This window comes from Peromyscus eremicus, chromosome 4, assembly GCF_949786415.1.
Source record: "Peromyscus eremicus chromosome 4, PerEre_H2_v1, whole genome shotgun sequence".
Classification (NCBI taxonomy): Eukaryota; Metazoa; Chordata; class Mammalia; order Rodentia; family Cricetidae; genus Peromyscus; species Peromyscus eremicus.
In genome coordinates, this window is record NC_081419.1 from 7155652 (window position 1) to 7183566 (window position 27915).

At 51.3% G+C, this 27915-nt stretch overlaps 1 protein-coding gene across 7 annotated transcripts in view; it reads right to left on the reverse strand.

The window, feature by feature from the left end:
• Ralgps1 (Ral GEF with PH domain and SH3 binding motif 1) overlaps positions 1-27915 on the reverse strand; it is a 245358-nt gene that overhangs the window by 24909 nt on the left and 192534 nt on the right. For all 7 annotated transcript variants that reach the window (XM_059260107.1, XM_059260105.1, XM_059260103.1 and 4 more), the window contains 4 exons: positions 14989-15126; positions 13029-13122; positions 9322-9389; positions 325-451 (listed from right to left, as the gene is read on the reverse strand). In XM_059260107.1, the coding sequence (XP_059116090.1) occupies positions 325-451; positions 9322-9389; positions 13029-13122; positions 14989-15126 (427 nt within the window). The remainder of the gene's footprint in view (positions 1-324; positions 452-9321; positions 9390-13028; positions 13123-14988; positions 15127-27915) is intronic.

The window sequence follows — 27915 nt, forward strand, 5'->3', positions numbered from 1 at the left end:
GTCCCCCAGCTGTGGACCCCACAGGGCCAGGGAGCCAGCAAATACTCTGAGACACCCATTGCTGCCCTGGAGATAATCACTTGTGTCTGCTAGACTCAGTTCTCCCTAAATGAGCTGTTGGCCGAGTTTGGGCACATTTCTTCCCTAGCTACTGAGCCTGATCCCTGATGGTGGCACAAAGACTATGCTGCCAGTTGCTCCTCTGCATTCTCAAGCTCGAACCAGCTTAGAGTGTGTCTGCCAGGAACACCAAGAGCTCCCATATGGGGGGGGGGGAAGGACCCACACTCCTTCAGCCCAGAAGAGGGTTGCTCAGTCACCCACTTGTTGCCCAGGCTGTGGCTCTTCCTGTGTCTGGGGACTGGTGGCGTGGGGAGGCTGCCAGCTACAGATGTATCAGGACAGGTGGGCCTCCGGCGGAACCTGGCTGAGCTGGAGCCAGCAGAGGGGCCTGTGAAAAGAACAGAGGGACAGTGATGGCAGGAGCTGTGGGGCGAGAGTAGGGTAAAGGCTCAGGGGAACTGGGCTTTAGGTCTGGGGTACGGACCTGTCCCCAGCTGTCGTGGGTAAGACAAGGCTCACACGAAGCCAACACCAGCTCCCCACTTACTGGATGCTTCCCCTTCCTTCCCAGCATCACTGACTCCCAGAGGGAAGGCCTGAGGTGCCCAAGTCCAGCACCTGGGCACCTCTGCCAGGCAGCCAGCTGACGACCCATCCATAAGAGCAGAACCAGAGGCCTGAGCTTAAAGCAAAGGTCCTACCTGGACTTCACAAGCCCAGACGGGTACAGAAGGGGTAATGGAAGGCCTCGAGTTGAGCAGCTGCACCGCCACCTCTGGGCCATGTGTGCGCCCCTGCCCAGGACCTGCACACTGGCTTGGCTGCTCTGAGGTTCTGCCTCTCTGTCACAGGCTATAACACATCTGCCCCGAAGAGTGGCCGTCCTTGGAGGCTGTGACTGTGTGGTCACAGGGGATCTGGGCACCAACACCTAGGCTCTCGGGTGGCCCTGCAGTGCCCTGAGGAGAATCCTCTGGTCTATGCTCTGGGACACAGGAAGCCTCTACCCCTGGGGAAACAGCTCTTACAGCTGCCTGCTCTGGAGAGGAAGAGAGGGATGAACAGTCTGCTGCTTTGTTTACAGAGGGTGGAGCCCCTTGTTTATCAGCAACCAAAGGAGGGTGACAGAAGACAGCCAGCCCCACTGCTTGAATCTCAAAGACCCTCTGCAGGAGGCCGGAAGTGGGAGCCCAGGGGCCCTGGTGTGGGTGCAGAAATGACCAGGTTGATAGTAGGACAGGCCTTTGCGCACTTGGCACTGTGCATAAGCCTTGAGGTGCGCACTCTTAGTCGCCCCATTGGACAGGAGAAGGCAGGCTTATAGGTCTGCCGCCTAGTGGAGGCAGTACCCCGGCACGCAGGGCAGCGGGCTTTGGGGTGGGGAGGATGCCAGGAGTACAGGTGCAGGGCAGACGTCCTTGAGAAAGGGAAGGGAGACAGACCCAGCACCCACTGTGCACCACTTGTGAGCAGCACTGTACAGACACCCATGCCCCAGCTCACTGACCCCAGCACACTTGATCTAGGGAGACAGGGAGCCGTAGAGGTAGCACAGCCACATGGCTGAAGTCGGCTTTTGCTGCTCACTCTCACTTGGCTCCATGTAGCTCTTGCCTTCTAGCTCTGCTCATGCTCATGCTCTGAGTTCTCACAAGCCTTTCAGAGTCCCTTTAGCCGCTCCCACTCAACTCTGGATTCTCTCTCCACAGCTAGGCCTGGATTCGCCCCCTTTCCTTTCTGCTTTGGAGCCTTAGGAGACATGCCTGGCCTCAGATGCCCCTGGACCGGCTGGGGAGGGTGGGTGGGGGCCCCAGCGGAAGAGCCTTGGCCTCTTGGCCTGTGTCAGGGCTGCTGCTGCTCTCTGGGCTCTAGGTCTCATCCCCCCTCTTCCCCCACATTCTCTCAGCATTGTTGACCAGCAGCCTAGGCCTGACGCGGAAACACAAGAATTTCCATTCGGCTGGGACCCAGATGAGAAGCCTCTCTGCCAGTAAGTGACACCCTCTGCTACCAAAAGGCCTCATGTTCCTGCTCCTCCAAGCCTGGGGTGGCCCCCACGTGACAGTGCCAGGACACGTGCCTTCTGAGTTGGGTGGTTGGCCAGCTTGTTGGTCATGTCCTCAGGCAGGGTAGGGGCGGTGATGAACTGGGGCTCTGGTCTCCATAGCAGAGTGGAGGCCCACTGCCCAGCCTGATATGGCTTGGACAGTTGGAAAAACTGACCATGGGGCTTGACTATCTCAAAGGATTGCTCTATTTTTCCTCAGCATAAGTTTTCCATGAATAATCTTTAAGACTCTTTAGTGGCTGTTTCTTTAGCAGTTTTATTGGACCATATGAGAATCGACAGTTTCTGTAGGCAACCACATATGTTGAAAAAAAAATCTGGTTTTCATTATAACAAACCAACATACTGCCCAACAGACCACTCGATGATTGAAAGAGGAAAAACAAAACACAACACAACACTTGGCCTTCTAATAACAGTCTTGTAGTGGCCAGAATCCCAGATGATGTATGGTGACAGAAAGGGACTCTGGTCCTGGAGGCAGGGAGGCCTGGGCTCTCATCTGTATCTGTGCTTACAAGTTGAGTGGCCTTGGGGAGGTCACTTCGCCCCTCTGAGCCCTGAGTCTACATCTGTAAACAAGGGATGAGGAGCCTGTCCTTGGCTGCCTCCCTGCCAAGAGTTAAACAGACAGTGTCTCTCTTTCTGACACAAATGTTTAGGAAGCCCAGACCTCGGGGCTGCCCCTGGGCCGAGCACTGGAGCTACATCATAGACCAGAAAAATCACGATGCTCTGCTTGCATAGGAACATGCAACAGTCAACGTCAAGAAGGGGAAAGGGGCCACCAGGAGGTCGCACCCAGCAGGAACACAGGGTAGTCACGATCAATACGGCCAGAGCACCCGCTCCACCAACAGCACGACAGCACCAGAAAGGGGCTATGACAGTCTCTACCCCTGACTTAGCGTCTGCTCACTGCCAGAAGTAGCGGTGCGCACTTCGTCCACTTGACCTTATTTAGCCTTACAGCAGCACAGAACTTAGGGGAACACGAGGGAGGGATCAGAAAAGACTTTTGGAAGGTTCGACACCCTGCGTGGTACAAGAGCCTGGCGGGAGCAGTGACGAAGGCGGGAGCAGTGACGAAGGCAGGAGCAGCGTGCACCAAGGCTCGGAGGGAGGAGAGAGAGAGCAGGCACATCAGAGCCTTGGGTTCACCAGGTGAGGTCTGCTGAGCAGCTCACACTTATCTCAGGAAGTGCCTCTGGCCGGAGAGTAACTAGGGGTGGCCAAGCCTGGAAGCTGCAGGTGTTGAGGGAGAGATATGTATAAGAAGTGTCCCAGGGATGGGCCGGGCAGAGATGTGGGGGGACCTGAGAGTAACGCTCTGTGTGGAGTAGTGCGCACTTGGGGCACAGATCTAGGGGGACATGAAGAAGTCCAGTGTGGGGCTAACATCTGGAGGGCACTGGATAGATGGGCATGGCTGCAAGGAGAGTTCACTGTGGGCAAAGGAACCTCTTCTCATGGATTTCGGGCCAGGCCCTGCTTGGGCCAGCACTGCCCCATTCCAGTTGGGCTTTCCAAGTCTCACACATTAGGAAGTAATGGAAGGCAGCTGTGGTGGAGAGGAAAGTAGCAGCCTGAAGTCACAAGACTTGGGTTCCAGTCCTGCCTCTAGCCCCAGCTGGACAGGGCCTCATGCCATCCCCTTCGAGGCACTGCAACTGTGCCATCTGGAGCTCTGGCCAGTACAGCTCTGAGCCTCCAGTGGCCAGGGTCGGCTGTCACCCAGCTGAAGGGTTCAGAGTCCTCTGCTTCCCACCTGTTCATGTGGAGAGCCTTACTTTGAGATCCAGGACTCGGCCCTTCTGGGTCTGCCAGAGCCCTGTAGATTTTGGACCACTGGGCCCCTCTGCAGTCTTTGTGTGGAAACTTTTCTATCGCCAGGTCTCTGGCGGGGCCTGGGAGCCACTCATTTCTATGTTCACACACATTCTGCTTTTCACACACACAGCTCTCATGGGTCTCACTGAGAGCCAAGATCTGTCTGCACAGAAGGTCCAGTTCACTTCCTTCTGAGAAACAGTGTTCGTCATCTCTGGGCTGAAGGGGCACTGTCCTCTCCTTGCCGCCAGAAGGTGAAGACTCAGGCCATAGAGTGGGAATCAAGGACGCTTGGAAGCTGCTGGAACTCAAGGTGCTTGGGCCACACAGGGCTATGGAGCAGGCAGACCAGGCTGGAGTCGTCGCCACCTGCTTCTAGCCCTTGAGCTCTCTCTGAGGATCCCACCCACCCTGACCATGGAAAGGTTTGCAGAGGAAGGGCACTGGAGAGAGAAGCCCTGCCGCCGCCTCTCTCCACGGACCATGGTGGCCTTGGAAGATGTCTCCCACACTGGGCCCTGATGACGTGAAGGTGACCACAAGCAGAGGGCCGTGGTGGCCACAGGCTGGTCAGCTGCACTCTCACACGTGTTAGGATGGGGGCTACCCTGGCCTCCTGTAGACGAGATGACTCTCGAGAAGACCAGGGACAGCATGGAGGACTTGAGCGGGTCTTAGCAGGAAGCTGCTGGTGGGAAGATGACCCTGACGGGGCTTCAGAGTCCAGGAGTGTACTGTTATCTGCCAAGGTTGAGGGCATGTGGACTCTTTAAAACATCCAGGGAAGTGTCCTAGAGAAACGGCAGCTTTATAACTGCCCCTTGGAGGGTGCTGGGCCCCGAGACAGCAGCAGCGCTGGTACAAACGGGGCTGTGGTCAGCAAGCTGAAGGACTGGAGAACCGCTGGGTGAGGGAGAAGACCACACTGCTGCTTCCTGGCCACAGGCAGCCAGGCCTGAAGCAACCCTGTTGGATGAGGTGAGGGGACTGAACACAAGATAAAGTGGGGGTTCTGATTCCTGCAAACTCAGAGCATCTATCAGCCCTGTGTGACTCAGCGCTTCTGTAAGAAACTGGGTGCGGTGACAAGGATCTGCAGTCCCAGCACTCAGGATCACGTAGTCTAGGCCATCCTGGACTACATACTGAGTTTGAGGCCAGCCTGGGATAATGATACCCATGTCTCTTAAAAGAAAAATCCATAAGAGAGGCAGAAAAATGCAGGTCTACCATCCAAGGCAGTACACAAGTACACCCCTGCACAAGTACACAGGATGATGACAGGGACAAAGGCCTCGTCGCGCCCTCCATGCTCCATGTGTTGGACATAGGTGACAGACCTGTCCTGACTCCCCAGTCACCAGCTGGCTCTGCCCCTTCTGTGATGTGTGAGCCTGGGTGAGCACCCCGGTGTCTCTGCCTACAGAATGGGAGTGGAAGGAGAGTAGCGAAGCCCACCTGTCTGCTGGGAGGCCCGGGGGACGCGCCAGACGGGGGCTGGGTCCACTCAGTGAGCATGTGGGCAGGCTCAGGAAGGTGCTCAGTCCAGGTGAGCCGTGGTGAAGACCGCGAGACAGAGGGTTCCCTCATGGGAATTGTCTGGAGTGTTCCACACAGTCCTTGGCTGCTCAGTGAACGGCAGACTCTCTGGCCTCTCTCCTTGGACCTGAACCAGTCTCTGTGACCCTCCGAGGAAGGCTGAGGTGAGGCTGCCTGGCATTGGAGACTGGTTCAGGAGATCAGGAGATGTCACGTGACAGTTTTCTAGCTGCCCTCTCCATTTCTGCTCTGGGGATAGCCAGCTGCTGAGTCTGATGACCCTGAGCCTGCTGTACTCTGGGAAAGCCCAGGCCACATGAAGAGGCTCCAGCGGTGCTAAGCTGCTGCTGCCCCAGCTCCAGCCAGCAGCAGGTACCATACGTGTGAGTAATGACCCCTCAAAGTGACTCCAGTCCCACCCATCTACCCTGATGCTCTGACACACAGAATGTATGTGTGACATTAAATGCTATTTTCTACCCTAAGTTATGAGGTGGCCCTGGAGATGGGACTAGATGTGTGTCCTCGAGTTCCCAATCTGGTGCTCAGGCGGCAGCCTCACACTCTCTCCTTTAGATGGCATCAGAGCCTGCCCGAGAGGGCCAGGAGCCAACATTCCCAAGAGGCACTGTACCAGCAGCAGAACTTCTGGCCCGGCCTTGGGGAACTCCCTCCACAGCCCTGGGATGTGAGCCGGCCTGAAGCCTTCCCGCTCCCCCAGACGCTGCAGCCAGGCTCTACATAGGTCTGCTGGCCTGGCGGCAGGGCTCTTGTCACCAGATAGTGACCATGGAGACAGAAAGGTATGTAGATCAGCCTCTAGGTTGAAAGAGCAGAGATGGAGGCCAGCGCCTGGATTTTCCTGGACTCGAGCACGGCTCTGGAATCTTCAGAGGAAACCTGTCCCCAGGGGAAGCCATGTGGGGGAGCTTGCAAGGTCTGGAACTGTCTTCACTAGCTCCAAGATATCCACAAACATCACCGCCCCTGGGAGTCGGGGCGGGCAGTGTTATGAACATTACATGTGATTTCTTTTCTCTCTCCAGGAAAGTATTAGTTCACTTATATAAACAGCATCACATGGAGAGAGAACTGGAAATGTGGCATCCCTGGCCTTTCTCCTCCATAGATCAGAGACTGAGTCAGTTTCCCCCACTGCCTTGATGTAGTCTCCTTGTGGGGACAGACTGCCCACATGGACATTCCTCCAGAGGAAAGTGGGGGCAGCCCTTGGCAAAGTTCTGGGGCCACTGGAGGCCAAGGGAACAGTTGTAGCTCAGAGGCTGCTGCTGCTGTTAATCAAGGCTCCTGAGGTCATGGCTGCTGCTATCTGTGCAGGGCCAAGGTCTCCCAGGCCCTGGCAGGAGCTGGTTAGAAAAGACGCATAGAGATAGCTCCTCACACACACACCATCTTGGTCTGCTCACACTGGCTTCCTTTTGGCTCCAAACATGCGTGTCCTTGCCTGTCCCCCCAACTAAGACACAAGCTCCAGGAGGCTGGGGCCCCTGCCAGGTAACTGGTTCATAGCGAGTGCTTGTCACACACAGACCTGCAGCCTGAGAGCCTTGTGTAAATGAAGGCACACATCTAAAGGCTTTTCCTTGGCAAGTGTGAGGATGTCTAACTGCTGGGCACAGCTTAAAGCTGAGCCTGGCCCCTCCTGAGGAGCGGAGGGAGGCTGCGTTCCTCCCATTCTTGGGACTGCAAGAGGCACATTCCTGTCCCTGAGTCCTGTGGAGTTCCTGCCACGCAGCTCAGTCTAACTGCCAGAGCCCAGGCTTCCTTGGAGCTGACCCTTGCCCTCTAGGGACCCCTGGGATTCAATGACCTAGGCTGCAGCAGCACTCCTGAGGCTTCCGGGGGGGAGACCTGAGCCACTGAATGGCTACGAGCTTTCTAGAAAGCATCGGCTATCTGGTGATCAACAAACCCTGACATCCTGCTTGGGGCTGAAGCCAGGGATCTGGAAAGGTGGTGGAAAACACTCCTGGGAGCCGAGCTCCCCCTGCAAATGCAGGAACTGCTGGTCTCAGCACTTCTCTGGAAGGTTGAGCAGTCAGCAGCCAGCTCATGCTGGAGCTGCCCTCAAGTACAGGTGCCCACAGGGCCCAACAAGGAACTCTAGGGCTAGGGCTGAATGGGAGGCAGCTGATTCACCCAGCGTTCTGTATGCCTGGCGCTAGGAATTCCACATCAGACCTGTCTCTCAGAGGGCTTTCACTCTGCTGGAGAAGACAGGTATAGGGCAAATGAGGACACAGATGACTGAAGGGTACATCTGCTGGGCACACAAGGGTATGACGTAGGACCTACAAAGCCCTGTGAGAAGCCAGGCAGGAAGTAAACCCGTGAATATGTAGCCATATGTCATACTACACAGAACAGGGTGGGTCAGTTTGGGGGTCCAGAGCTTGCTGCCCTCCCCTACCACCATGAAACCAGGCCTGACCGGGGTCTTGGGCAGTGTCATTTAGTTAAAGTCTGGAGGCTAGTTCAGTGATGGAATCACACTGACAACCACAGTACCATGGCAGATTTGCCCCCCATGAGAGAGCTCTGGGCTGGATTCTGCACTTTCCGGCAGTAGCCCTGTGAGTGACAGGTATACTGCGCCCATTTTACAGGTGGAGTGGCAGTGCTGAGCATCTCGGAGAGCAGTTTGCTGGGGGAGAGTTCTAGAACAGGGACAGACTGGAAAGGAGAAACTTGCCCAGGACCATACTCTCTGAACCACCCTTGGGCCATCTGCCAGGGAAAGACAGTAGGTTTTTGAGGAGACAGCAGGAGGCACTGAATACAGAGTTCTGGGAGGTGCCATGAAAAACAGACTGTAGACAGCACTAACTCACCAGCTCCTACAGCCCCAAGGGCCGCACAGCAGCATCTCCCAAGGCTCATGAGCAGGAAAGCCCAGTGGTGCAAGGAAGAGTCTAGCTTACTACCCAGAGACGTCAGAGGCTGGCCCAGACAGGAGCCGGGAGCATATCCCAGAGGCAGGACAGCTCGGCAGGATGCGGCTGGAAGGAAGCTGCCATACTGTTTCCCGAGGGTTCTGTGGTCTAGTCCTACCAATACACATCCCTGCTGGGAGTATGGAGATACAGGGAAAACACGGCCCAGAGGGGGAAAGCTGTTGGGGAGGCAGAGGGGGAGTGATGGAGAGCTGCAACCAGGATGACGTGCTGCTGGAGTCCCCATCTCTAAGAGCCGGCTGGACAGTAACTGAAGGGCCACTGTTATGGCAGTAACAACAAAGCTGCCAACACCAAGCACACTCTGGCAGGGGACAGGTGTGGGCAGAGCATGAGACAGATCTGTGCTCCCCGGGCATCACGACAGTCCTACAAGGGCAATACGACTCTCTACTCCATCCTGTAGATAAGGCTATGGAGGAGAAAGATAGAGACAAGGCTAGAGCCTAGCTCTGACAGCAGATCCGAGGATCCCACTACTGGTGACACAGTGTGTTTCCCTCAGAGGTGATAAATCTACTATGTCTGGTGCATCTTGGGTACCCCTTTCGGGCACATAATCCCAAGTCGGGGGGGGGGGGGAAGGCAGGAGGACAAGGGTCTGGGTGGTCCAGGGGAGACCACAGAGTTTTCTGTACTTTGTGCGTGCTTCTAAGTTGAGGATCTGATCTGCTGGGGTCCCACATCATCAGGATTCTGGCGGGTTGGTGGAGGGGCTGCAAGCAAGGACAGTTGAGCCTGCCAGGCAATGAACTCAACTCTGGTTTTAAGCTCCAGATAGGGCCTGTTTTGGCAACCAGATCTGGGCTGTATGTGGTTTTGTACCATTCCAGGTAGCTACAATACCTGCAAGATCTTCCTTGGAAGAGACTAGTCTTGGAGAGCTGCTTCCTGGTTCGATTCTGAGTGACAGCCTGAAACCAAAGATTTTCACAAGGTCAGTGGGGCCTGGGTCTATCATGGGACGGGGGAGGGAATGAAGGCTTTGTTAAAGAGAATACGGGAATACTGTGAGGTCTGCTTCGGGTCACAGCTCTTCCTCCAACGCCTCCCCAGTGTTTCTGGGTCCAGTAAGTGATGGTTAAGGAGGACAGGGTGAAATGAACAACTGGCCCTGCTTGTTTACCCACAACTCTGTGATGGAGCACATTTTAGAGCCTGGAAAAGTGAGGAGGAAGAGGCTGTGCAGCTCAAATTCATGACACTAGTGAGTGGCAGGCAGGGATACTACGATGGAATGCAGGTTCCATAGGACGAGACTGGCAACCTGAGGGCATCCCTTTGTGGCATGGATAGCCCTGGGAGATGAAGGGACCCTCTTGTCTTCTTGGGAAAAAGGGAGAAATTAGGTGAACCCGGACCTCCCAGGCAGTCCGAGAGGAACCAGGCCCTCTGCATATGTGGAAGGAGAGCCAGATGTCTTTCTGAGGAGCATCCAGGCAAGAGTCTCTCCAAGGTAGCAAGGCAGTGGTCCAGCAACACCACAGACCTTGCCTCACAGAAGGAAGAAGAGAAAAGGAGAGAGAGACCCCAAGGTCAACCCAGGAGGTAGCCCCTGAGCAGAGGAGCCACTTGTAAGAACAGGAGCTGACTTCAACAAAACCTGAACATCAAGGTGATGAGACAGAGGAAGTAGATGAGATGGGAGACTCAGGACAGGGGAGCAAGTCAAAGATGGAAGCCAGACAGGGCTGGCCGCACACCTCACTGCAAACAGATTGCTCATGTGGGTGCTGGGGACTGCCGGGGGCTGAGGAGCCCATCACAGCTGCTGGGGAGCATCAAGGAGGAGGAGGAGGGCAGAGAGCACCCAACACCGGAGCCCTGGCAGGTGGAAGCCAAGAACAGTTGAAGGCATAACCAGCAGGGGCTGGCCTGCAGCCAGGAAGGCATGCTGAGGTATCTGGAGGTCGGGGGGAGTCCTCCTCTCTGAGGATCCCTCTTGCTGAACTTCTTTATCCACTGGGCAAAGCCGGGAGGCAGGGGCACCCAGGAAGGTTCGAGACTGTCAGCAGCAGCAGCACCCAATGTCAGGAGGCCACAATGTCTGGTCTACAGACCTAGGGGAAAGCGGAGGGGGCACCCAGGAGGCCAAGCTCTGAATAACCAGTCCTCCAAGGGAAGAGAGACCATGGCTCCTGATGAACCTTACTAAGTAAGGGACTGATTTAAAATAAAGGCTCAAGGGACGAGGAGCAACAGGTGGTAAGAACCGAATTCCAGTAAAAACTCAGAACAGTAGGAATTATGATTCCTGAGCGTGGTTTTCATGGTATGCACTTGGAGTGAAGGGTCCAAGAATAACACAGCAAACAGAACCCTGCAGGACAGTGAAGCCTCTTTACCACTCGAGGCAGCTAACAGTTGTGGCAACAGCCTGCTCACAGGAAACACCCAGACTCGGGCATCTGCATGCTTTTCCTGGCTCATTTTCCGAGTCTTATAAAAGATGTTTAAGAAATGCATTTTTATTCTAACTTTTAGTCATGTGTATGTGTGAGTCTCTATGTGGTAATGTGCATGTGCGTGCAGGTGTCCGTGGAGGCCAGGAGAGGGATCCTCTGGAGCTGCAGTTAGAGGCAGTTGTGAGGGGCCTGATGTGGGTGCTGGGAACTGAACTCAGGTGCCCTGCTGGAGGAGTAAGCAAGACCCTTAACCACTGAGCCATCTCGAAGACCCAGGAAATAATATTTCTTGTAGTAAATCTGAGTAAATTCTGCCCTTGCATCCATCCATCTACCCATCTGCTTACTCCATGCTAGTGGCCATGCTTTCTAAGTGGTGAGAACTGATAACAGCCCAGAAAGAGGAAACACTGGTAGAGTCTCCATCTCAAGGCAGATGACAACAGGGTATCAGAAGTGCGAGGTCATCAGTGTCCTCAATTCTTGCATCCTTGGCAGCAAGGAGCCACCTCTAGGTGTGAGCTGGCCACAGCACTCAGCACTCCAGCAGAATCCCAGGCCCTGCCCGCCTCCTGCTGTTCAGAAACAGGACCTCCTTAGAAAGAGGGCTCTCCGTGGTTGGGGGCCTGGGCAGGAAGGCAGCCCTCCCCCTGGGCTTGCCCAGTTTAGCCCAACAAAGAGCCTTTATGAGCCCCAGGCTGACTGTTGTTTAGCACAGAGGGCTGGGGGGTGGGGGGGACAGTACTCCACTTCTTCAGAATGGAAGGAGTAATTACTCACAATCTGCAGCTTGTCCAAGGATTGTCTCATGTTCACAAGTATTTATAGGCCATTTTCCTCCTTAAAGCGTATTAGTGTTAATGAAAAACTACTGTCTCTTTAATGGCAAGACTGGTACATGAATGGAAAACATTATACTAGAACTTAAGTGGGAATAATTTTGCACTCCAGGCCACTCTTCAGGAACAGCAAATGCTTTGTAAATAAAATGAACTCCGTTTGTGATAGATGCCATTTTAGTGGTGACCTCTGGCCCTCTTCTGTGCCTCCCATTACTGCGCGCTACATCACATCTTTGCCCGTTCCTCTTTTCGATGAATGATGGTGTAGCAACAGCAAGGACAGAATGTCTATGTTCCCAAAGATGACTAGGGCCTCAAGTGGAGTGCTGAGAGAAGGCCACTCTGCAGGCCCCACCCTGGTGACCTGGACTCACACCCAAGCTTTGAACCACTGCTGCTGTGCTGCCAGGAAGGGATGCCTGGACACTGTCCCAAAGGTCTGTGGAGTGACTGGTGGCTCTGGATCGTTTTCATAGACCTAGATGATGCAAGATCAAGCCTTCAGACACAAAGCTGAAGGGACTAAACGGTACTAGATAACAGGGGTCAGGGAAACAGTGTACAGAAGCAGCCAGTGAGATGGGATGTCCAAGAGATTCTGTGAGGGTGGCACTCGGGTGGTGAACGATCAGTCACAAGATGGCTGAGACTGGCCTTGATGCCAGGTTATATGAGAGAGCACTGAGCCAAGAGGATGTCCAGCCAAGATGGGCAGCCAGAGTTGACTTCAAAATAACCCCTTCTTCTCCCTCCAGATAGTGAACAAGGCATGCACACCCAGGTGCCACCAATGAAGAGAGAACTGGAAATCAGAGCAGGGCAAATAGAAGATGAGTTGAACGGCCTTCGGGGCCTCTCTGAGAAATACACCTGTTCACACAGGCATAGAGACTGTGCCTGGGGCCCTTGGCTGGAGCCAGATGGAGAGTCCTGCAGAGCTGAGACCCAGAGACTGACTGTTTCATCCATCTGTGAAACAGGACCTTGGAGAATACTGGCCTGAGAATACGGCCAGCTGATCTTCTACCCAGTGCCAAGGGTCCCTGTGAGAGCCAAAGTGCCAATCGTGTCCCATGCATGGCTGTGGAGTCCACATGTGTTTTCCAGGCCACATACCATCTCTCTCAGTTATGGGGCCTGAGGGGCTAGAGCAAAGGCAGGTATTGAGGGCTGTACAGACAACACTGTTCTGGCGGGGCATGGAAGCCCTGCAGGTCACTCCTTACCAGTCCCAGGAAGGATCAGGTCACCATGTGCTAAGGACAGCAGTGGCAGGTAGGTCTGGCTAGGGGGAACAGTGACTTACTTGTAGTTATCATCTTCCACAAACTTCTGGAGCTCCTCAATGTAACGCACAGACTTCAGGTACTTCTGCACGTGTGGCAGGGTAGTGAGGTGATCTGCGGAAGGGGGGACAAGGCTCAGTGGCTTGACTCCCCAGCCCAGGGAATGCTCACACAGACACATGTAGCATCTTGAGGCTGGTTCACTGTCCTTGGGGCCAGGCCCTGGAGGGGTGGTCAGGTTTGGATTCTGCCCTTTGGAAAGTGACCTCAAGCATTCGGCGGCAGGAGAGAGGCTAAGGCTGGGGCAAGCTGCAGCCCTGGCCTCAAGAACAGACCAGGTCACGTGTCTATGCCCCCAGCACATTTCCTGTGATGGTGGGGGAGAGTCTCCTTCTGTGTGCCATGAATGCCAGACCATCCCAGGCAGTGCAGAAGTCCAACCCAGACAGCAGACGTCTGTTCTAGCCTTCACTGTGACTTGTGCAGGAGAAAGGCTGTCCCCGTCATATGAAGGAGAGAACAGCAATACACAAAGGTCCTATCACTGAGAGGCGGCAAGGCCAGGTCTACCTCAGCCTGTGAGTCCTGTGCCACGCTGTGTCACCTCTGTCGCTCTCCTCAGACCTTCACTGTCACCGCACTCCTCCTGAGAGGGGGGCAGACAGGCTGAGGAGAGTAGCAGGGACCTGTGGTCTTCAGGCTCTGGACTCTGAGGCTCTGAGGGCATTTCTCTTTCCCTAACTCCTCAGTGGCATCATCATCTTTGAAATGAGGATGATGACACCTGTTCTCCAAGCTGATGGCAGCAGGCACAAGTCTAGAGCACAGTGACAAGAACGCATCTTCTCTGGGTCCTGGAAAATTCTGGCACATGCTGAGGGCCAGGAACCGTGTGTGGCCCTATTTTACACATGAATAAACCATGGAGAGGAGGAAGTGACTTTCCAAGATGCAGCCCGAGACTTGCTCCCTGGTGTGTACTGGAAGCCTGAGTCTGCAGCTGCTCTGCTGGTCAGCAGACAATGATGTGGGTGTTTGAAGGCTCTAGAATATGCAGGCCTCAGAGGAGAGCTGGCCTCCCTCCGATGCAGACCCTATCTTGCCCCAAGATGCTGTGACCTGGGGCTTCCCTGTGGTGCTCCTAAGCAGAGGCGGCCAGCTGTCTCACACCTGTGTGTGACAGGTAGGGCTGGCCTTCTTTTCTCACACCCCTCTGGTGCACCCAGGCTTTTATTCTGTTGTGAGACCCAGTGGCAGAGAGGCCAGTTTACAGCTCTGTTCTCCATTCTCCTACTGCGGCTGACTCCCTGCCTGGATTGTTGTTCTTTCTCACAAGGGACCGGGGCACCTGACTCACATTTAGGCTCCACACCAAGTTTACAGACTTGTAGGAAATCCGTGTCCGGGTGGATGGCCTGTTCAGCACTCTAACATCTCAGGTACAGGAGTCTCCAGTAAGCCCTGTGTATTCCAGTCACCTTTGTATTCGGCCATGTGCAGCAGAGCCTGGCCAGTGGCTTACCAAGTCACTCGGCAAGTCTGGCCAACAGACTACCCTTGTCGGTTTCTTCCTTCTTGCCTCTGATGCCCTAGTGCAGGGCCAATGGGGGCCTCAAACAGGAGAGCCACAGGTGGAGGGAATATGGACCCAAATCCACCTGGAGTTATCTGGGAGCTTCCCGTGAGGCTTTTCGTGGATAAATGGCCCAGAGCCAGCCTGACCTGGGACATGCCTCTCCCTGAATGTGTCATCTTAGTGGCCAAACTGTGTGCTCCTCGAGTGTAATGAAGTGACAGTGATATCTAGTTTGCAGACTCTTTGGAGATGTGTAAAAGGCCTAGCCCAAGTCTAAAGCTCAGGACAGTACCGTGGGGAGCTTTGTGGGGCTAATCTGACTCCTGGAGCTTTCTTGTGGCCAAAGCACTGGATCCAGATTGCAACAATGCAAGCTTTCACAGTTCTAGGGGTAAGACACTAACCATAGCTGCAGGAAACTTGCAAGTCAGCAATGATCCGGAGGATGTTGTTCATCTGGTTGGATCTTTGTTCATTTTCCATGATGCTGCCAGAGGCAGGGTATGCAGAATCAATGTAGATCAAATCCAGAAGGTAGATTCCTAGGATTAAAGAAGACACTGAGTTATGGTAGGGTGCATCATGAACTCTAGAGTTAAATTGTCCCCTCTTCAAGAAGTTATACAGAGCAGCTTGTGGAACTGAACATACTACTTAGACTTGAATTCTAATTCTGACTAACTCATTTTTCATGCTCAACTATATGTCAAATATTTGAGCAACAACCAAAATGGATGCTGGCGGATTCTAGTATGTCTAATCTGCACAGCTGTCAACAGCGAGGTTTTGTACCTACAATCCACGTGGAAAGTAACAGGTGGTTATGCCCTGCTCCTCAATGACTGGTGAAGTTTAATAACTAAGTCTAAGCCGACATGCCCAGGAGGACAGATTTTGTGGTTTTTACTTATTTGTTTAGCTATTTGTCTATCTGCTCCCATACATGTGCACACATACATACAATTACAAATTAATGGAGGAACAGGAGTTAAGAATGAGATATTTCCCTGTACAAAAAAACAAAACACAAAAACCAATGGTAGACAGAGATGCCTTCTGAGATGCTTAACAAGAAATAAGATGTGGTGCAAGAACAGGACTCCAGAAGGCCAGTGATGAGCTGGGGGGTGGGTTCCAAGACAATCAATCCACCTGGGCGAGAAGGAAGAAAAGCAGGGGGCTGCTCTGTGGGCTGAGCCTCTCCACAGTTGTCAGCTGACTATCTGGAGACATGAAGGAAAAGTGGATGGTGTGCCCTTCCAGGAGCAACGCCAATATTCTCCCCGCCATACACGAGGGACTGGGCAGGAGAAGCAACGCAAAGCAGAACTGGAGACCGAAAACACCGATCCAGGCAAAGAGCAACTACTGCTGTGGGTGAAAACAGACTCGATGGAGAGGAGTCAGAGGCTCCGAATTCCCACGCACAAAACAAAACCACATTTAAACATATAAAGCAAGAAACCACCAGGGAAAAAAGTGAACTTAAAAAATGCTAACACTGAGAAACCCTGTCTCAAAAAGCAGCTACAATCAGCTGGGTGTGCTACAACCGTAACTAGGAAGCCTTGGCTTGCCTCTTCTGCAGTTTATGAATGAGCATGTGCGTACACACACACACACACACACACACATATAGCAGGCATGCACAGATGACGCTGTAACAAAACCAGTGAGCTTAGGCTTACTTGTGTATATGCATACGTGGGTGTGTTTTCCCACACGGGTGCATGTGGAGGCCACAGCGGGATCTCACGGTGTCCTTCTCTATTACTCTACACCTTATGATTTGAGATGGGTCTTGACTGAATGTGGAGCTTGCCATTTTGGCTAGACTCCAGGTGGAGTTATACAAACAGCATGCTGCCACACCAGGTTTGGTTTGGGTGGTGGTGGTGTCCACACAGGTGCTCAGGGTTTTACTCAAGCACTTCACTCACTGAGACATCCCCATAGTCTCTGTAAGCTTGTGTTTCTATAACTAAAACTACAGTTCTTCTTAGATACTCACAGAACACAAACATTGATTTACACGGCTATAAGGAGAGGCCAGTGAGTTCCAAAAACTCAACACCATGCTACCCACATTCTTTGACTTTACTGTGCTCCATCTAGGAGTGAAGTACAGAAAAAAATTCCAGCCTCTGGAAGTACACACACATAAGAAACTTCTAGGTTAAAAACAGATCTAAAGTTAAAAAAATCTGTCTGCATAGCTTTAACAAAAACAGTACTTGTATACTTTGATACCCGACTTGACTTGATATACGTTGATATACTTTGACTTGAATCAGTAGCCTTCAGACAATATCTGACGTCCTCCATGTCCCTAGTCCAGGATTTCAAGGTTCTCCCCTTGCTTTCAGGATTTCTAGATCTAGAGCGACAGCTAAGAGTGTGCACCTCTCTTGCAGAGGACCCAAGTTTGGTTCCCAGCACCTATGGCAGGCAGGTCACAGCCGCCTCTAACTCCAGCTCCAGGGGCATCGGTTTCTGTGGACGCCTGCACACACATGCACATGCCTCAACATGTACACACACATCATACATCTAATTTAAAATAACAAAAATAAATATTTGAAAAAATGAAAGATTTCTACATTTAATGACTTTAAATGTAGTAAAGCCTAGAGGGACCTTCATAACCAGAAAAAGATGTTAACTTTATAATATTCAAGGTAACTGTTACCAAAATGTTTGTGCACTAAAATCCTGACCAATGTCAAATATTACTAATGACAAACAGAATACTGCATAGTCATATTTTACATGCACTGTACATATTTCCACGTTATGTAATTGTGCTGTAAAATAATCTATTGGAAGAAACAACGAGAACACGTATTTCAGAAGTATGGTTCTGGCCAATGTGTCCATCAGAGGAACACTTCTAGCCTTAGGAGTGTATGTTAATAAACTAAGTGTGGTTACACACAGACGCTTCCCATCTGAGTTTGTGCGGATGGATCAGCACCCGCTAAGCGTCACAAGTTCATTTCCTTTTCTTCTTCTTTTTTCTTTTGTTTGGTTTTTAGAGCCAGGGTTTCTCTGTGTAGCCCTGGCTGTCCTGGAACTCACTCTGTAGACCAGGCTGGCCTTGAACTCGGGATCGGCCTGCCTCAGCCTCCCGCCCGAGTGCTGGGATTAAAGGTGTGCACCACCACGACAGGCACATGCTCATTGTCTGACTTATCCTTCCAAACTCCCACTGTATAAGGGAGGAAAAGGAAGCTCAGAGAGGATGTGAAATTGGCTTAAGGTCACACAGCTGGTAATGGATGGAGAGGGAAGTGGAGCCTAGGCTCCCTCCTCCAACTCACGCTTCCTGCTACCACAGACCTCGGGTGCTGGGTACCATGAGTCATTTGTCTGCTTTTAAAATAGCTTCACATTGTTCCGGGAAACCATTAAATCACAGAAGCATCTGCTGGCACTTCTTGCAGGGGCCATGTCCGTTTCCTCTCCTCCTGATGGTACTGCTCTCCAAATTTTAATAATTAGTAATCATTTTCCTTGAATAGACATTCTAAGTGTGGTGGGTTTGAATTCACAGATTTATTCTTTCTCTTGAACTTTGTTTTTCTTCCTCTTTTTCAAAAAATGTAACTTAGTTACCTCCCTGAGGATTCCGTAATGGCAATCCTGAAAATCCCATTATGGCTGCAACCACAACAAAAAGCATCCCCCAGTGCTGTGTGGGGGTGGAGGGATGTGGGCCATGGGGTGGGGTGGTTCCAAATGCAGTGTGCAGACTCCAGCTTGGCTGACTCAGAGGCTGGGCAGTAGCTCAGCCCAGGAGCAGAGAAACTACCGGCGGGGGGTGGGGGGTGGGGTGGGGGCGCACACATGGGACAGCGAGTTTCCCTAGGGTCTACTGTGACACACTGTCCCTTCCTGACTATCCCCTCTGGGATAAGGAAACTGAAGAGATAAAGGCTGCACACAGTCTCACTGCTGTGTACTAGGACCTACACCAGCTCTGCCTGGCTGCAGCTCCCATAATCATTCTATTGGCCTCCAAAGCACAGCGGCCCCTGCTCAGACACAGCTCTACTTGGAGACTCCCTTGGTATTGCACCAAAAGGACAGTGTGGCCCTGAGCCTCATTCCTGAGTGGTGCTCCGCAAACCAAGGCCAGAGGAGTTCAGCAGATCCTGGGGAGGGGTGGGAGCTCATTAGGTATCAGACAGTCAGTCCCTGATTCCCCTCTGTAAACACCCAGACTCTAGCACCTGCCTGCACCTCAGACCCTGAGTGTTAGACTAAGGTCATGGTGGTGAGGACAGGATGAATGACTGGGAAGACCCGAGTCTTATGAAGCCAAGACAGAACCTGTGTAGTGATACGTCGACAACCCTATGCCCCCTCAACCACAGCTGCAGGAGTGTGCATGAGTCCAGGGAAGCCCTTTCTGTGTTGTATTAGCCGATCACAGGAGATATTTCTAACTTAAAACATAACCCAGATGCTTGTTCGCGTCCCTTGACTCCATCAGACCTCAAGGCCTGGGAGCAGGGCTCCTGCTCCTGGAGTGGGTCCCCAGAACAGAACACACACAGCTGCTTGGTGACTGTGAGAATGAAGGGTAGTTGTGTAACCCGGCCCACAGCCTTGGGAGATGCTTCTCATCAGCCTCGTTTTGTAGCTGAGGAAAGATGCCAACTCGAGAGACGATCACCATGGGGCTGGGGCTGCAGGTCAGGGGGTAGAGTGCTTGCCTAGAATGCATGAAGCTCTGGGTGTGACCCCCAATACCACGTGAAGTGGACATGATGGCACACATCTACAATCCCATCACTCTGACGGTAGAGGCATAAGGATCAGGAGCTCATAGTCATCCTTAGCTACTTAGTGAGTGTAAGATAGGACCAGCCTGAGTTTCATGAGACCCTGTCAAAAAGGAAAAAAAAAAAAAGAAGACAACGACTCAGGTTTACTAAGGACTTCCTACATCCTAAACGGAGAGGTGTGGCCAGGTTGTGGCTGTGTAAGGACAATGCTTCCACCAGCAAACCACTGGCCCTCTTCTATAGACAAAGGAACAGAAGCCAGAAGAGAGCACATTGCTCTCCTGAGGCCACACAGTGGGAAAGTGGCCAAGGCAGGATTCACATACAGGAGTTATTCACGTAACTGCCATGTTAGTCTTTATGTCGCTGCAGCCAGCAGCCCGGAGTGCCTGGAAGTCAATGAGGCAGGATGGGGACACAGAACAGCTGAACCTGGGGAGGGGTGGGTGCCCAGGCTACGGCTCTCTTCTCCTTATTTCTACTTTGGGATTAACGTTCTCCAGACTCTGGCTGCTCCCTCCTGTTATCCGTATCAGGCTTGCCTGGGCACATCTGTCTCAGGTCTGCACATCAGCGGCCCACCCAGACTTGGGGGCCCTGCCAACTCCACCACACAGCCCCACTAGAAGTAGCAGCGGGATGTCCACGGGAAGGATGGTCTGGCTACCACTGCCATAACCAACGATGGTGGGACCACCCTGCAGCTGGCCCAGTGCAGGGAGCCCATCTGGACTGGGATAGTACAGCTCCTGTTCCTCTGAGACAGCGACTGCGGCGATGACACTGTGCTGCTGGCCCAGCCACCGGCTTTGGCCGCAGTGAGGTTGAGTGGTGCCAAGGGACTGGGCTAGAGGGTGAGGCACTGACACCAAGGGGAGCTGGAGCGACAGGAATGGCCACTGTCTACCGTGCAGGGAGGGGGTGCTGCTGGTCTTGGGACCCCTCACAACACCTTAGGGCAGGGGCTCTCGTTGCCCACACTGTGCCAGTGAGGAAACTGAGGCTTGAGAGGAGAGCAGGGTGGGATTCAGGCCTATCTCGACAGCAGCGCTAGGGGCAGGGACTGGGAGGCATGGCTGGTAAAAGGAAGAGGGCCCCAGCTTGAGCTGGGGGTCTAAGGAATGCGGGTGTGGCCTGTCACCTGAGGGCACTGCGGCCAGCCAGCACTATCCCACGACCATGCCCACTCCAGACCAGCCCTCCTGAGGCAAACGGTTCCCCAGACCTTGCTTCTAGCCTGTGCCACCTTTGTACCAGGCCAGCTGAGTACCCCTTGACAGAGGAGATGCTTTCAAGAGGACCCCAGCTTGGTGGTGTCCAGAATCGTCTGCAAGCTGGGGCTGGCAGCCCCGCCGAGCCAAGGCCCATGGCTGGCCTGGCTCCCCACAGCCCAGGGAAGACTCACTGCACCCTTGTTCTCTCATCCCAGCCTTGTCTCACTTCCAGCCCGAGTCTGGTTTTGGTTTTTCTCACATGGCTATCTTTTCAATATGGAAAATTCTGCTGTGTCGAAGGGAAAAGAAACCTGCCCGGCAGGAGAACGCGCCACTTTCCACTTTACCACTTTCTATTTTCTCTTTTTCAAAATCTGAGATGAAAGACTTTTTTCCACGGTCTTTGCTCTGCCTGAAAAGATGACTTTCAGAATTCAGAAATGAGGAGCTGGCACTGGAGCGACACTTGTGTGGTTCCACCCCATAAACCATCCTGGTAAGTTCCAAACGAAATAACAGCGTCCTGCTCATTAGACTTTGCGTGATTTGGTTTGGTGTGTTCAGACATCACCAAGCAGACCCACTGTCTGCGGGCAGCCCTGGCTCCCTGAGAAGATGGATATGATTGTATTAATTAATGCCTGCCAATTAACATCCATCACGTAGAGTGGTAACTTCAGAATGAATTCTCGTTTAAAGAGTAAGTCTTATGGGAAGTTGGTGGCCTCTGACTGCCAGGGAGATAAATGTTTCCCAGGCCTTCAGCAAGGGGCCTGGACTGCCAGTCACGTGTCAGGTGGGGAGAAGCCATGGTTTCCGGTCGAGCACATGGCCTCATTAGTGTCTTTCTGTTTTGTGACTCATGATTCCAAAGGCACGTGGGCACAGTCCTGTAGCCTGGACAGAACCCTGATGTCCAGGAGATTCAACCCCTCCAGACTCCCCCAGGAGAGCGGAGGACACAGTCTCAGGCTCCTCACCACCTGAGTAAGATCTGCAGATCCACGGTGTGAGGAGGCAGAAGCCGTCAGCCAGGAGTCCCCCGAGGCCCAGGAGGCTGTGTGCGGGGCTCAGACGGGCAGTCAGAAGAGGGAGGGTGTGCATCTGTTTACTGTTAGTGGGCTTGTTTTGGGCTGTGTAGACGGTCTCACTGGGTCCTTCAGTAACTTCACTGGCAGAAGAAAAGAAGCTGACATGCTGGTCTCCCCGACACCCTGCTCCCCACTCTTTCCTCTGGGAGAAACCATACCTCCCACACTCAGAACCCATGTGGTCAGTGGGCCTGGAACAATTCCATTCCCTCCTCTGCCCTGGGGTGAAAACAAACTTTATAAAATACTATACTGGAGAGAGGGGAAAAACAACTCACCAAACTGCTCGAAGAAGAAAGAAGTCACAAACTGTCCACGTGACGCGAAGTCACGGAACTGAGGGAAAGGAAATTAGCAGCAAACACTTCCACTAACACTTTAGATAAAGGGGAACAAGAGAAAAACCAAACAGAGAAACACAGACCAAACACAAAGCAGAAATAACGGCTGTGAATGTTTCAATGACATTCATTTATTTCTGTGTGTGTGTGCGCGTGCATCTGCACACTCTGACGCACATGTGGAAGTCAGAAGACAGCTTGCAAAAGCAGGCGCCCACCTCCACCATGTGGGCCTGGCATGGAACTCAGGTGGTCAGCATGATGGCTGGTGCCTTTCCTCACTGAGCTGTCTCGTGGGCCCGCGAATTTTTAAAATCAGAAGTGATAAATGAAGGTGAAGTTTAATTTTGAAAATAAAACAAAAGTTTGGCGGTGATAGCGCACACCTTTAATCCCAGCACTCGGGAGGCAGAGGCAGAGGCAGGTGGATTTCTGTGAGTTCAAGGCCAGTCTGGTCTACAGAGTGAGTTCCAGGATAGCCAGGGCTACACAGAAAAACCCTGCCTCAGAAAAAAAAAAAAAAAAAAGGCAGTCAACTCTTTAATATGTATGATTAAAGGGAGAAATAAGATGTAAAAGACTGATATATAATTAGGGATGAGAAGGGGATATGATTCCAAGTGTGGTAGAGAAGTTAAAATAGTTGCAATTCTTTTTTTAAAAATGTTTTCTAAATATCCATGTTTCTATCCATAGACCTGGGCTACTTTCAATCATGGTCAGAGAAGCTTCTTTTTGCAGTGGGTAGGCATCACGGGAGAGATGTAGAACATCAAAGAATGGAAACCAAGAGACTGAACGCTCAGTCCTAGGCAAGACCTCTAGATCAATCCCCTGCCCCAGCTCCACCCTGCAGCATCATCAAGGCTCAGGGCACATCATAGAAGAGGAGGTGGACAGAGAGCAAGCAGTGCTGTGACATGCTGTCTTCTGGACAGCAGCCGCTGAAGCTGCCTTCACAAGATCAAGCCACACAGACAGGATGGATCCCTCCAAGCTCCACACCACACTGAGGAGCAGTGGCAGGTGCTGGGAGGGAGAATCATTCTTTACTGAGGGTGTGGTCACTGGTAGGTTTCCCACGCTCCAGTGAAAGGGCCACCCCACATACATATGGGCAGCACGACATGGACTCAGTGGTTATAAAAAAATGGCGTGAAACTGGAAGGGTGTGTGTCGAGGGACTAAGGAGAGGAGCTGATGGCAGGAAATGGGGTAGAGGAGATCATATTTCATTGTATATATGTATGAAACAATCAAAAACAAGGAAAAATTTTAAAAGGTAGATGAAATGAATGCTTAATAAAAAAAGCTGTCTTTTCAAAATTGTGTCAAGAAGAGACAATAAACTTTTCAATAACCAAAAACAATTCAATACCCACAAAAGAGAAAAATATTAACATTGAGAAAGTTGCTATAATCCTGAAGTATGGTATCAACATGTTTCAAGAAACTCATCCATAAAACCTCAAGAGGAAACTGGACACTGGACAGTTTCAGAACACAGAGAAAGCCAGAACTACCTGCAGTTCCTTTTCAGGACTAGTTTACCTGTTGTAGTAAAACCGGGCAGAGGTGGCATGAAAAGGAGCCACAGGGGTCACCCGAAGAATGAGAAGAGGTGGGATGACAATGTTCCCCACAGAGCCACAGACCATCTAACAGCAGCAGGCATGGGAAGACCGCTTCTGAGTTGTTGGTCAGGGCTGTCCAAGAGACTCCTGAACATCACAGGCTGCTGCCGCCCTTGGTATATTCCCTCAGAGGTGGGAGGGAAGTCCCTATTGCTGAAAAGGCCACACGCTTTGGACACAGGGCCCAAAGCCCCTGTGCTGGGTCTGTCTTTGAAGCCTCCTCCCTGAGGACTAGCTGTCCTGGTAGCAGAAGGTGCCATGTAAGCTTCTCAAGCAGGAAAGCCACCAACAGTCCTACCCAGCTATGACACTTAAGAACCACAACAATGACCAGCCAGGTATGATAGCCCTAAGGGTGCAATGGTGAACGCATATCCTGGGGGTAACCAACAGCTCTCTAGTGGGACTTAAGACCAGCTCAACCAGAGGGAAATCATGCCTGGGACTGGAAACCTAGCCAACTACCCTAGGGCTAGTGAGGTCATGGATCTTAGAGGAGAATCTACAATCACCACTTTACTAAACCAGCCTAACTTCTAACCACACTCTAAATATTTGTCCTTATACCACAGATAAGTGCAGTTCTCACCCTTCATCAAGAAAACTTCTCTTTGCAACAGATGGAGATCATTATAGAAAGCCACAACCAATCAAACACAGAGTTGTAGAGTATAGTCTCAATAGATACTCCTCCTACACCCAAGGCTCAGGGAACACTGCAGAAGAGGAGGCAGAAAGACTGTAAGAGCCAGAGGATCAGGGAGTTGCTGTGCGACTGTGTATCCATGAAGTCTTATCAACATGGCTGTCTGAGCAAGGACAGCACCAATAAACATGGCAACACAGAACAGGGAAAGTCCATGAAGCCTCAAACCTCAATAAAGAACTACAGGCAAATAAGGCATGCTGAGAGTGGGGTAAACAGTCTTCCAAAGGGAAGAGCACACCACTGTTATCCAATACCCAATGGTCAGCCCCCCAAACACACACATACAAGAAACATTATATGAACTGAGCAGGGGTTGTACTGATGTATTTACATACCTAACTACACAAAATATATTTGTATGTATACATATGTGTGTATGTAACAATAATTAAGGGAAAAGAGGCCATGAAATTGAGAGAGAAAAGGCAGGTACATGATAGTGACTGGAGGGAGGGAAGGAGGAAAGGGAAGGGGGAAATGATATTATATCACAAAACAAAAAATTATTTAAAAAGGAAAAAAGAATGAGGGCTGGAGAGATGGCTCAGAGGTTAAGAGCACTGACTGCTCTTCCAGAGAACCTGAGTTCAATTCCCTGCACCCACATGGTGGCTCACAACCATCTGTAATGAGATCTGGTGCCCTTTTCTGGCCTGTAGGGATACGTGCAGACAGAACACTGTATACATAATAAATAAATCTTTTTAAAAAAATAAAAATAAGCTGGGCGGCGGTGGCGCACACCTTTAATCCCAGCACTCAGGAGGCAGAGCCAGGTGAATCTCTATGAGTTCGAGTCCAGCCTGGTCTACAGAGTGAGATCCAGGACAGGCACCAAAACTACACAGAGAAACCCTATCTCAAAAAAAACCCAAAAGATAAAAAATAAAATAAAATAATTTTTTTTTTAAAAAAAAAGAATGAAACGCAGGGCTGGGATATAGTTCAATCCATAAAATGTTTGCCGTGAAGGCAAAAGAACCAGACAAAAACTGGGTGTGGCAATGCACATCTATAATTCCAGCACTGGGGAGGCAGAGACAGGTGTATCCTTGCAGCTCACTGGCCAGCCAGCCTAGCTGAATTGAAATGGTTTCTCCACATTCAGAGAGGAAGACACCTGATAATGACCCTCTGGCTACCATGCATGCCCACACACACATGTACACACACCAACATGAATTGTATCAACATGCACACAAAACAATTAAAATATTTCCAAGTAAGTTAATAAAACAATCAAAATATAAAAATACCAATAAGCCAGACAATCTTATTGCACCATGTGATCTGGAGAGATGGTGAATGATACTGACACCTTTACTATCTATTCCTAATGATGCACTGTAAAGCAGACTTCTTGAATTTGATGAGAGGTGAGTATTAGAAAACTAAACAGTATTGTTATATTGAAGTCTGAGTAAGTTGGGATAAATGCAGCCTGTCTGCCACACATCAATGCACAAGTCAATGGGACAGACAAAACCAACACATGTGAAATATGAAAGGCACTGCCGTTGTTGGCACGTGATGTGATCAGCTATCATAACAGTTACATAACGAGACAACTTAGGACAATCAGCCGCAGCACCATCAGCCCTAGCAGAGTCAACTTCAAACTGAAACACCAGTACCATTCTTACATGCCAATAGTCACCGTGTGGAAAATGTAACGGAAAAACGGAATAGCAAAAAATATCGAACACCCGGAAGTAAACTCAGAAAGAAGTGAGTGCGTCCATACACGTGAACACTAGATAGAGAAGTTATACCACACTATGAAAATTACATGTGAAAATTTCCAGACTTATTTACTCTCTCTTTGAATAATCCATTTTATTGAAATGAAGGTGGGGCTGTCGAGATGGCTCAGTGGTCAGACGCTCACTGCCAAGCCTGAGTACCTGAGTGCCAGCACTAGACCCCACGTTAGAAGAGGAAAAACAACTATGGACAGCCATCCTTGACCTTCCCGTGGGTCTACACACACACACACACACACACACACACACACACACACACACACACACACTAGGTAAATGTGCAGTTTTCTCTGTGTCGTCTCTGTCCCCCTGTGTTTAACTTCTCAGGTGAGAACACAAAACTATCATGATCAAATCAAAACGAACAGAGCAAAGCCCTCTTAAGACTGCTCAACGCGAAAAGACTGCGACACCATGGAGCGCTCAGCCCTAAACGGCATCCCTATGTAATCACCACTCCTTCCAGCTCAGGGACCATCTCTGAAGAGAGGGCAGAAAGACTGCATAAGCCACGGCTGGTCAAGAACTCCAGTGGAACAGGGGTTTCTGGACTCAACAGAGCAGTCACACACATGAAGTCACAAAGGTTCTAACAGCATGCACAGAATCCCAGCAAGCTCAAGCAGACGGAATCCCGGCATGGGGGAGGGAGGTGGACACAGTCCCACCCTAGCTGAAGAGCTATCGGCAACTGATGGCTGCTGAGGGTGGGGGAGTCAGGTGTTTTTATGGTGCTGTGGCCCCAGGCAGGTCAGCCACACTGGATGATTGGATGGCTCCTTATGCAAGAGTGTTTAGGCAGTACAAACTAGACTTGGTGGGTGGGCAGGCAGGTATGGGGGGGATATGGGAGTAGCTGGACAAGGGGGGTGGTAAATGTGATGGAAATGCATTGTAGGAAATTCTCAAACAATGGAAGTATTTTATAAAGACTCTCAAGGACATAAAATCAGATGTAAATAAATGATGAAATAATTAATATTGCTTAGATGAGAAGGCTCAGTTTCATCAGGTCAATGACTGCCCTGTTAATGTTCAGCTGTCATGATTCTTAAGTTCCTCTCTCGGATAGAACAGAGCAGTTTGAAAGAGGAATGAGGAATATGTCCTCATTAACGCTTACACTTGACAAAATCTGAAATGCATCCTAAAGTTCACCTGGAGGAGCAAACACTTCCTCCCTCCCTCCCTCCCTCCCTCCCTCCTTCCTATCAATAAAGGAATAAGCATATTTTGGCAAGTGGTTGGGCGCCATTTGTAGCTGGAGAATTTCTCTCCAGCTCCCACCACCAAGTCCCGCCAGTCTCAGAGCCCACTTATAAAATAAACACACAGACTCTTACATTATTTAAACTGCTTGGCCATTAGCTCAGGCCTGTTATTGTCTAGCTCTTACTCTTATATTTAGCCCATTTCTATTAATCTTTACTTTGCCACATGGCTCATGGCTTACTGGTACCTTACATCTTCCTTGTCCTGATGGCGGCTGGCAGTGTCTCTCTCCCAGCCTTCCACTTCCCAGAATTCTTTTCCTTGTCCCGCCTATACTTCCTGCCTAGCCAATGGCCAATCAGTGATTTATTTACTGACCAATCAGCAACACACTTGACATACAGACCATCCCACAGCAATCCTCAGCTCTTGGTTAAAGACTTGGTCATCAGGGTTAGGATGGGGAGGACCACAGCCATTTGCTGAGAGGTACCTCTTCATCTCCTGCCCCACCACCTGCATCTGGGCTATCCAAGATCAACCCAGTCTGCACTCTGTGATCTTTCTCACTCACCTG